Genomic DNA, 12,007 nt, shown 5'->3' on the forward strand with positions numbered 1-12,007 from the left:
CAAAGGATGCAATTAAGTCTCTCATTTTCTTATTAACATATGCAACTACTTTCTTCTTCTAAATCAAACACAACTTACCTGATATGGCTTCTTCTTGCTGGAGACCTGTGAATATCAAATAGGGTATTTTCCCTCTTTTTTTGATGAGCTGGTACTAAAAGAACAAGAAAGGTAGAAATAACTAGTAAGTCCAAGCACTAGAGGAGCATAAACCGCCTCTATTAATTGTCTATGCGAACCTAGTTATGTATTTTCAACTTCCACACTATTGTCTGGAAATATAACAAAGACAAAAACTTCGTATTAGTAATATTTTGCTTCAAATAAACGTTTTGTTTTGTTTTTCAAGACAGGGTTTCTCTGTGTAGCCCTGGCTGTCCTGGAACTCACTCTGTAAACCAGGCTGGCCTAGAACTCAGAAATCAGCCTGCCTCTGCCTCCCAAGTGCTAGGGTTAAAGGCGTGTGCCACCACCGCAAGTCAAATAACATTTTAAATAGATGTTAATATTTCCAAAAGTATGATCCATTTTTTTTACAAATCTGTAGTAGCAAAGAAAATAGCATAATAATCTCCTCCAGTAATAGTCTCCTACAAAAACATAAATGTGAACAAAACTTCATGCTTGAAAGTACCTTCACAAGATCTAAGAAAACAGGTTAGCACCTGGTTACAGCACAATATAAAATATGCATTAGAAAAGGGAGGAAGGGAAAGCTTACACTTCCTGCCTTACACCTCCCCACCAGAACGATGGGGAAAGTTCCTTGAGGGCAAGACCCTACCTATCAGTGGCAGTTTTAGTGAGAGGTCCTAATCTACCTCGGGTATTGAATTCTTGGTCCCTAGTAGGTGGCTGTTTGGGAAGGACTAAGAGATAAATCCTTAATCTGGACTGCATAGTAGTCTCACTAGTAGTCTCAGGGGCCTTTAATCCCTGCACTTAAGAGAAAGAAACAGGTGGATCTCTGTGATTTAGAAGCCAGGCTGCTCTACAGAGTGAGTTCCAGGACAGCCAAACCCACAGAAACCCTGTCTTAAAAAAAAAAAAAAAAAAAAAAAAAAAAAAAAAAGTGAGAGTGAGTGAGTGATAGAGAGAGAGAGAGACAGAGAGCCTTGTTGGAAGAGGTGTCACTGAAGGTGGGCATAAGGTTTCAAACGTGTCTCATCAACCCTCAGTATGCTCTCTCTGCCTTCTGCGTGTGAATCAAGATGTAAGTGCTCCATACATGAGCAGCTTGGTCTTCATGAGAGTCCCCCAACAACTAGAGCAGGAGCTGTCCCTGAATCTGTCTGTTTTCTGCCTGTGGATCCCATTCCTCATTCCCCTAGCCTTGTCTGGCCTCCGTGGGAGAGGATGTGCCTAGTCCTGCAGGAACTTGATGTGCCAGGGGGGTGATACTCAGGAGGGGCTCCTCCTTCTCAGAGAAGAAGGGGAAGAGGGGAGGAGCCACATGAGGGAGGACTGGGAAGAGCGGGGCTGATATTATGATGTAAAGTGAATAAAGAGTGAAAAAAGTACAAAAAAAGAAAGAGGTAAGTATTCAGCTGCTGTTGCAGCCTCCTGCCACCATGTAATCACTTTGTCAGCGCAGAGTCTAGCCTAGAACAGTAAGCTCCATTAAACTCTTTTCTAAGTTCTCCTGGTTACATTGCTTTATCACAATAGAAAAATAACTAGCAACTAAGCTTCTAACTTGCAATCGGAAAAAGCCTAAAGGGTTGCTTGCTCTTGCTTGAATACAGGAAAGTTACAACTAAAGTGGTTGGAAGAATTGAGACTCTATCCCAAGATGGAAGCCAAATGTGGCAGTATCATCCACATGGTATTAGCTTTGGAGGCATTAAAACTGCAAGAGTGAGATGTTGTAAATTCTTCCTGCAGTTTCAGAGAGGCACTGAGACCAGGACATGTGGTAATGCTGAAGTCACTGTCAGAAAAAGATCCTGAGAAGCAATTATGTAAAGCTGTGAACGTGAAGCCTGGGTTGTAGTGGGGACACCAAGATGTTGGAGATGCTAGAGCCATGAGACATCTGCTGGAGAGAGTTGCATACAGGGAGGGGAGTGAGGCCAAGAAAGAGATGTGGCAGAGAGCAGAGCTAGAGGGGCAGAGCCATCTAAGCCCTTTAAAACTGACATGAGGCCATAGGATTTGGCATTTACCCTGCTGGGATTCTATCTTGCTTTGGTCCAGTACTTCCTCAAGATGTCCCCATTTCTGTTGAATGGAAAGGTATATTCCATGCTATTGCATACTGGAAGTATATGATTTGTTTTTTATTTTACAAGGGATCTCAGCCAAGTATCTTCAAGTTAGACTAAATGTATTTTGCATTGTGATCTCATGGGCCTATGGGACCAGGAAGTAAAATGAGAATGGTCACCACAGACTCAAGGTACTTGAAGAGCAGCTGGCAGTGCTCTTTGAAACAGTTACAGAACCTTTAGGAAATAGAGCCTTGATGGTGGCACTGTATCAATAAGCAGGAGCCTGAGAGCTTACAGTCTCACTGTATTTCCAGCTCGCTTTCTGTGTTCGCTATGAGACTTAAGACACGATCTTTCAGCTTCAGCCACCTGCCACCATGCCTCCTCGACCATTATGGACTCCTCTGGAACTAAATAAATTCTTTCTTACATGAGCTGCTTTTATTCTTAGTGTTACCACAACAAAAACCCTAAAACAGTGACCAATGAAGACACGGATATTGATACATACACACACATGCAGATACACCTACATGCACGTGGACACACACACACACACAAAGATTTGCCACTGGCAAGTAAACATGAAAAAATGTTCAACCACATTAGAGAGACACAAACTAAAACTACAAGATATACGCTATTGTAGCTGGGTTTTGCACATACATACATATATACAAACACATCATTACAAGCATTGACAAGTATATGAAACAAACTTTTTATTAATTTCTTAAATGTATTTATCAGGGGAGTAGTCAGAAGACAACTCTGTACACAGTTTTCTCCTTCCACCTTTGTGAGTTCTGTGGCTCTAACTCAGATTGTCAGGCTTAAGCAGCAAATGTCTTTACCGGTTGAGCCATCTCGACAGCTCGGGAACATAAAGTTTTTCTTTTATTTTTTTTAAGACAGTGTCTCAGAGTTTTGGCTACCTAGAACTTACTATGTAGACCAGGCTGCCTCTGTGTCCCAGTTATGGAATTAAAAGCATGTGTTACCAAGAATTATGCTAGGAGCACAGACTCTTTTTTTCTCTAGTAGGGAGTAAAACAGAATAACCATGTAGTCCAGGCTGGGAACATACAATCTTAATGAAAATGCCTGCCGGGCGGTGGTGGCGCACGCCTTTAATCCCAGCACTTGGGAGGCAGAGGCAGGTGGATTTCTGAGTTCGAGGCCAGCCTGGTCTACAGAGTAAGTTCCAGGACAGCCAGGGCTATACAGAGAAACCTTGTCTCAAAAAAACAAAAAAAAAGAAAAAAGAAAATGCCATAGCCAACCACTTTGGAAGATAGCTACATTTTTACAAAATTAAATACAAACAGCTAATCATAAAACCTACCAACCACATTCTTTAGTATTTGCCTGTTTGTCCCTGTCTTTCTAAAACAGTCTCGGGCTCTAGTGTAGTCCTACTGGCCTCAGAATGTAGATCCCTCCTCTGTCCCAGACTTGGAGTACAGAATCAAAGATGTACTGGTACCATCCCACTTGGGTTTATAACAACCAAATCAAAAGCTAAAATTAATCCTAATGTCCTTAAAAAAATAATAAAACAGTTGTGATGGTTCCTATCTATAATGAATACTACAATAATTAGGCTGAATGAAAGAGAAGGCAAAATGTAGTGTTTTAGTATTTCAAAGCTGAATAGGCATATGCCTATAATTGTACCTACCACTTGGAAGACTGGGAGAGAAGATCAAGTCTACAGCTACCCTAAGCTATACAGTAAATTCCAGACCAGCCGAGGCTAAGAATGAAATTATTTCAAAATATTAAAACAAAAACAACAAACTTATAATTTCATTTGCATAAAATCAAAAACATATAAATCTTATCTAAAGCAAAAGATAGATAGGTACCTAAAGACTAATACAAGGAAGACACAAATGACAGAGCAGAGTCCGCACGGGATGAAGGGAGCCTGGGGCACTGATGAGAATGTGTGTTATCTTCATTATGGTCAAAGCTTCCCAGGGGTGGACAATTACAACACTTGCCAAACTGTAAACTACAGATGCATACTTTGGACTTTATTTCAGCTAAAGATTAGAAAAATGAAAAACAAAACACCAGAATAATGATTCCCAACGTTTTTTCTGCCATAACACATCTCTCTTATTAGTGACAGAGCTATCTGAGACAATGACTCCTAAGAGGAATAGAGGAATGTCTGAACATCTGAACAGCTTCTAGAATGAGCACACTTCAACCACACAGTCACAGCTTCAGAGTATGAAACTCTAAGTGAGGGCTGACGAGGTGGGTCAGTGGTCAGAGGTACTGACTGCTTTAGAGAAGACCCTATTTTGGGTCCCAGTACTCACACGGTGGCTCACAACCAACCATCTGTAACTCCAATTCCAGGGAATCTAATGTTCTCCAATGGCCCCTGTGGGCACTCGGCATACACGTAATGCACAGACATACATGTATGCACAGACACACTTTCAGGGAAAACACCCATTCACATAAAACTTTTTTTTTCCTTTTTTTTGGAGACATGATCTGTCTATATAGCCTTGGCCACCATAAAACTCTCTATGTAGACCAGGCTAGCCTAAAACTCTCAAACTTATAGAAACCCATTTGCCTCTCCCTCTTGAACACTGGGATTAAAGGCTTGAACCACTATACTAAGCCAAAATAAAAATATATATTTAATTCTTAATTCTAAGTAAAAAAAGATTCTTGAAACATTATAATAAGTGAAAAGGGGTACATAAAATGTCACAGAGACTGACTCAATGACAAAGCATTTTCCCAGCATATACAAACCTTATGTTTAACTCCTAACAACAAAAATACAGAATACAACGTACAAGCAAATCTATACACACAGAAACAAGACAGCAGTAGTCAAAAACTTGAGTGAGAGGAAAAGGAAGAACAGGAAATAATGCTATGCATGACGCAGTGCTGTCACCGGCCATCGCGACTACCACGGCATGTGTGCACAGAATTACGTAGAAAAAGACGCACAGGACTTTCAAGTTTCATTATTTTAAACTCAGCACTGTTTGTTTTTGTTTGGCAGTGGGTTTTTTTTTGTTGTTGTTGTTGTTGTTGTTGTTGTTTTTGTTTTAATTTTTCTTTACTGGAAAAGGGATCTTGCCAAAGATGAAGGCCTGGGCTTCAGCCTTTTTAACTTCAGCCTCCTAAACAGCACAGAACACAGGACTACACCCCTGAGCCCAGAAAAAAAAATGTTCTTTTTTCTCAAGAGTGGTAAAATTACTCAGTTACAGAAGACAAAGAAGTTGTTTAGTCACCTACCTATTGGTGGTGCTTGGTATCGATCCACTGTTTTTCTTTGTCTCAAATTATATGGTCTATCATTTTCTTCTCCTTCTGCCTCTTCAACCTCTATGTCTCCATCCTCCTCTTGAGATTCTAGTTTCCATATATGAGAAGGAAGAGACACTTTAATCCATAGGTATGGTCCCTTTCTCAACCCAGTATTTACTTTCATCTATTATTCTTTCTATACAAGTGACATTTTAAAATGTTAGCAATTTATGATACAGTATAAACTAGTATAACCAAAAATAAGCCTAGGTAAATATAAAAACAAAAAGTTTTTCCTACCAATAATCAACACACTTCTATGAAAAATATAAACCATTGTTGGCCAGGTACAGTGATGCATACCTTTAATCTCAGCACTCAGAAGGCAGAGACAGATAGATCTCTGTGAGTTAGAGGCTAGCCTGGTCTACAAAGCTAGTTCCAGGACAGCTAAAGCTACACAAAGACATGTCTCAGGGGGGAAAAAGATTATCTTGGAAAGTAATCTATACTTTCAATATACCAAAATCTCCTGAAATCCATTCTATGAAGATCATTGCTTAGAGAATTAAACCCTATGGGTTTACTGGTCACCAGTTTATAAATTGACACAGCCAACATGCTTTATGTTCCAAGTTCCAGACCTACAAATTCATTCCGTGTTCTTCAGTTCAGAACTAGACAGATGTCAGGCAAAAATGCTACAACTCCTTCCACTACTATTAGTACTTCCGCTTTCCTCTATATACGTCTCAATCTATAACAAAAACTAGAATCCAAATAATCAGGAACTTGAAGCCTTTAGAAGGTTAACAAGTAAAACAAGAGAGCTACCCACTAGGCAGGCTAGCTCACAGTCAAGGCTTACCCACACTAGACAAGTTAAGGACTACCAATAGCCACTTCATTTTGCCAACTAAAGGAAATGAAAATTCAGATACTAGCTGAATTTAAATTACTTTAAATATACAGCATAGACATAAAAGGCAAAAAAACAAAAGCGAAACAACCCTCCTCTAACTCCATAGCTAGTATATATTCCTCCCTCTCGGAGTTTCCCAGCACTTCCATCACACGGTGTTGCACAGACCTTCCTCCTCGCCCTCAGTAGAAACTTCATGATGATTCTGTATCCCATAACTATTTCTTCTCAGTGATTTTCTTCGTCTTTTTACCCTTGAATACATATCCATATTTTCCTTTTAAAGAAAGAAACTTGTCAAATATTAACATAGCATTTATTCTTTACTATAAATAAGTCAATAAATCAACCATGCTTGCTCAATACAATTTACTGTACATCTACTCGCCAGTCACAAATTCATGAAAAGAGCATCCTAAAATCAGTAAGTACAAAGGAGAAAATGGATATGGGACACAGCACAGCTCAGAGTCAGCGTTTAACATAGAAGACCTGGAGTTCAAGCCCATAGGGCTATTTTTTTTTTCTTTAGAAGAAGGGAGGAGGAGGAAAAAAAGCTAAGAGAGAAGAAAGTCAGAGAGAAGAAAAAGAAATTGGGGTGAGGGGTTTGAAGAGGAAGCAGCAGAAACAGCAGCAGACAGTAAAATCTCAAACCAAGCATGGAATGAAGAGGACTAAACAATTGTTAATTTTAAAATATGACATTGGGGGGGGGGGGGGCGCTTGACAACTCCTAACAATCTATATCTCCAGTTCCAGGGGATCCACACACAGACCATCACACAGACATACATGCAGGCAAAATACCAATGTACACAAAATATAAACAAACAAAGTGCTTGCCTCACATACACAATGCCCTGGGTCCCATCTGCAGCACTCCTTGAACCAGGCATGATATCACATGCCTGGAAGTAGGAGATCAGAAGTTCAAGGCCATTTTTGGCTACATAACAAGAAAAAGGAGGGGAGGGGACGGGAAGGAAGAAGGGAGGGGAAGGGACAGAAAAAGATGAGAAGGGAGAAAGGAGAAGAAAGGAGAGGGGAGGGGAGGGACAGGGGAGGGGAGGGGAGGGGAGGGGAGGGGAGGGGAGGGGAGGGGAGGAGATCTACTGCTATTCATCCTGTTTCTGGACTCCCAATTGTTTGCAAGTATAAAGAAAACTATTTCTCTTGTAGACAATACAAGTTTGCTTCCCAGCACCCACATCAGGAGGTTACAACCAACTCTGACTCCAGCTCTAGGGGATCCAGTACCCTCTCTGGCTTCTGTGGGCCTCCACACACGAGGCAGACACTCACACAGAAATACATGAATAAAAACTAAGGAGAAACACTTGCAAAGGTTTCCATAGCTAATATACTCACAAATTCTGTATCTGTCCACATCCGAAGCCGCTCTACTTCACCTGACCGGCGATTTCGCCGGATGTTAATATTGTCCATTTCTTGTAAAACAGCTTCAGCAGTACTGCGTCATATAATAGAGAGAGTTTAGACAATGGCGGGAACACATTCCTTATCATAAACATTAAAGACTCATCAAGCCAATATTAAACTATCTCTTGATATGTAACTATATATAACATCTCAAGTAAATAACTTTCATAACCAGAATTTATCAAAACACAATTCCCAATTTATGAAACAAGATGGTTGGGTGTGGTGAAGCATATGTTTAATCCCAGCACATAGGAAGCAGTTAGGTAGATTTCTGTGAGTTCAAGACCAGCCTGGTCCATAAAGTTCCCGACCAGCTAACAGTAAATAGTGAGATATTATACTAAAAGATGGACTTGCTCTATTACAGAACAATTCCCAACATCCACATCAAGTAGCCAGTCCACAAACACATGTAACTCTAGCCCCAAGGAATCCAAAGCCCTCTTCTGCTCTCCACAGGTACTGCATTTACACATACAGACATATACACATAAAAATAAAAAGTTTTATTTTTAAAAAAGAGATAAAAAACTATCTTCAACTTTAATACATTTATTCAAACTTTAAAATTATAAATCTTGTTTTTAAGGCTCAAAATAAATAAACATGTTTGCTTATTAAAACTTTAAAACCCCCGGGGGGTGGTGGCGCACACCTTTAATCCCAGCACTTGGGAGGCAGAGGCAGGCGGATTTCTGAGTTCGAGGCTAGCCTGGACTACACAGAGAAACCCTGTCTCAAAACAAAAAACAAACAAACAAAAAAAACAAAAAACAAAAAAAAACTTTAAAACCCAAAGCTGGGAGTGGTGGCTCAAGCCCCTTTAGTCCCAGCACTCAGGAAGCAGAAGCAGGTCGATCTCTGTAAGTTCAAGGCCAGCCTGGTCTACAAAGAAATTAAACAAAAAACGTAGAGTAGATTTGATTATTTGGGGGCTGGAGAGGTGGCTCAACAGTTAAGAGCACTGCCTGCTCTTCCAGAGATCCTAAATTCAATTCCCAGCAACCACATGGTAGCTCACAACCATCTGTAATGGGATCTGATGCCCTCTTCTGGTGTAATGGGATCTGATGCCCTCTTCTGGTGTGTCTGAAGACAGCAACAGTGTAGTCATATACATAAAATAAATAAAGAAATCTTAAAAAACAACAACAAAAAAAAAACTTTAAAAACCCATAATATAGGTTAGGCATGGTGGAGAAAACTTTAATCTCAGGACTTCAGAGGCAGAGATAAATGAATGACTATAAATTCATGACCAGTTTAATCTGCATAGTAAGTTTCAGGCCAACCAGGTCTACATACTGGGACCTGTTAAAAGAAAGAAAGTTGGGGAAAGAGGGAGACATCACCATGCTATGATAAATAACTACTAGATTCATGGTACTGGAGGGCGGGGAAGAGTTGAATCTTTTAACATTAAATTGTTACCAAAAACATAGACAATGGGTATATAAAATGTAAAGCTAATAAGGCTCATTGGACAATTTTTAGACCGAAGCAGAACACCAATGTCTAGGAAGCCTAGGATAATATCTTAGCAGTTGCTATTTAGGTTTTTGTTTGTTTTGTTAGGCTCAGTTCATGTAAAAACTGGGACTGGTGGCCATGTGAAAAAAGGCGGTAGAGAATAGCTACACGCGAGCGAGCGGGGAGGTGGGGACGGGATCCCTGCCCGGAGCGAGTGGCCAGCCAAGCCAACCAACTGGCTTGCTCTGGATTCAGTGAGAGAGCCTGCCTCAAAAATTAGAGCAATTGGGGATCAACCCCTGATCTCCAATGGCACACAAACCTCCCCATACATATTCAAACAAATATACATATAAACACATATACAACACATACACATGCACACACAAAAACAGCTGAAGATCAAAAATTAAATGAAATTGCTTAATTCATAAACACTCATACCTATTTACTAGTTGATCAAATAATAAACTCTGATTCACACTTTCAAATCTGTTTTTCCTGGACCGACAACTCTTTCTGACTTCCATGTCACCATTTATACATGAAAGGTCTCCATCTCCTTTCTTTTCCCCCCGAAGAGGGTGGCTTCGAAGTGCTGCAAGGGAGATCATTTCATTTCAAAGTTCAGAGTACAGAAAAATAACAAAAAAATCAAAATTTTAAAGGCTACAAAAACTGAATATAACCTCTTAAATGACTTTAATATTAAACAATCTAGGTTCTCAATATTAATATTTTTGCTATAAATGAAATTTAGTCATTTCCAACTAAAAGAGTATACTATTAAATCACTTAAGGGATTGAAATATATGGCTCAAAAGTAGGAAACTTTTGGGCCGTGCAGGACTACAGTTCAATCTCTAGTCCCAAAAAAATGTTAATAAAACAAAACTAAATGGCTATACTTTTGTTCATTTTCATACTTAACCTAATACCACTGTAACAATTTCAATATTAACCAGTTTCCCAGCAGGATACTCACACAAGCTACTATGTCCGTTGGGTAATGCAGCACCAGGCTGAGAAGTTAACCTAGAATACAAATATATTTAATACATAAACATATCAATATTTGTTTAGGTAAGAAATGAATAATGCTGTAATTATCCATCTTTAAACTGTTAATCTGTTATTTTTCATAAAATAATAATTTTACTTTGATAACCTACCAATTAAAATATACTAGTTCAAAATCATTTTCTTATTTCAAGAGAAACTTTAATAAAAAACTGAATATAAGCTGAATTAATTTTGTTGTCAACTGTACCAATTCAAATCCTATTAAAAGATTAAGGTTAAGCAGCATAAATTTAACCAAGACCATAAGGAGCCATGGCAACAGACAAAAACTATAGGCTTCATTGAGAAAATAAATTCCAAGCTATGACAAATTCATTTAAATAAACTGTGAAAGAGGAAAAAAAATACTTAAATACCAAAAACATTTGATAATTTTCAAACTATCCAATCTATTTTAAAACACACACAAAGACCTATTTATTCCTCCTTCTCTCTGGAAAACAAATAAAAAGTCTATCTTGACACTTCAAAAGTAAAATTTCACATTTAGCACCTTTGCACACCACATGCATGACACTCCAGGCATATGAATGTAAGTATAAAGCAACTGATCTAACACATGCACTCTAACATGTTGTGCTACATAAAGGTTTGTGGGAATTCTCCAAAATCATTCTCAAAATCAACTCAAAACCACAAAAGAGTCACTTTTATTACCTCATAAGTACACTTTGGCACTGGCCCCAACATAACATTAACTCAGTTTACCTGCAAATTATCAGTTTATTCATAGGTCTTGGTGCCAAATAAATTTTGGATGGATGTAGCTATAAATGACTAAAATTTCCCATCATTAAATTAGCCAAAACAGTAAGATGCAATGCTAAAAATCATTCTATAGATGGATTGATAGACTGACAGACAGACAGACAGACAAATAGATACATAGATACACAGACAGAAAGAAGCTTTTCTGAATAATAATATCACTGGGAGAAAAAAAAGCACAATATGGTTCTGTTTTGCTCTAGATAAGGGTTTACTTAACTCTCATTTTGTTGCTTATAATGTTGCTTTTAAGAAAAGAGGCCTGGGGATGAGTTCAATTCTCAGCATTGTCTAACCCATAGCCCCTGCCCCAGCTCAACTACCACTGCCTCTCACAGGAGGTGGAGGCAAAAGGAAAACAACATCTTCGAGCAATTCAAGTTCCTGACTGTAATAATCATTAGCATCTTTCTCTTTATGAAGAAGACCTGGACACAGTAGCGCACTCTTGTATTTCAATACTTGAGAGGTGGAAAGATCCAGAGTTCAATGCCAAACTTGCTATATAACAAGTTCTAGGCTAGCCTTGGCTATATGAGATCCTGTATCATTCATTTATTCATTCATTCATTCATTCATAGATAGATACATACATACACACATACATACACACACAGGTACATGCATGCATACATACATACAGAGGACAAGCAGGCAGGCAGGCAGGCAGGCAGGCAAAGACTAAGGAGATGCCTTTGTGGATAAAAGCCCTTGCCATCAAGCCTGACCTAAGTCTGATCCCCAAGATCTGCATGATGAAGGAAGAGACTAGACTCCTGCAGGTTGTCCTTTAGCCTCCCATGCCCAACTCTAATGC

The 12,007-nt window shown here is 39.1% G+C and overlaps 1 protein-coding gene across 3 annotated transcripts in view; it reads right to left on the reverse strand.

Annotated features, from left to right (window-relative positions):
* Atad2b (ATPase family AAA domain containing 2B) overlaps positions 1 to 12,007 on the reverse strand; it is a 123,076-nt gene that overhangs the window by 92,524 nt on the left and 18,545 nt on the right. For all 3 annotated transcript variants that reach the window (XM_034514117.2, XM_034514116.2, XM_076942139.1), the window contains exons 3-8: positions 10,325 to 10,374; positions 9,784 to 9,937; positions 7,795 to 7,897; positions 6,595 to 6,703; positions 5,493 to 5,609; positions 79 to 154 (exon numbers count right to left, since the gene is read on the reverse strand). In XM_034514117.2, coding sequence (XP_034370008.1) covers positions 79 to 154; positions 5,493 to 5,609; positions 6,595 to 6,703; positions 7,795 to 7,897; positions 9,784 to 9,937; positions 10,325 to 10,374 — 609 coding nt within the window. The remainder of the gene's footprint in view (positions 1 to 78; positions 155 to 5,492; positions 5,610 to 6,594; positions 6,704 to 7,794; positions 7,898 to 9,783; positions 9,938 to 10,324; positions 10,375 to 12,007) is intronic.

This window comes from Arvicanthis niloticus, chromosome 11 (genome assembly GCF_011762505.2).
Source record: "Arvicanthis niloticus isolate mArvNil1 chromosome 11, mArvNil1.pat.X, whole genome shotgun sequence".
NCBI lineage: Eukaryota > Metazoa > Chordata > Mammalia > Rodentia > Muridae > Arvicanthis > Arvicanthis niloticus.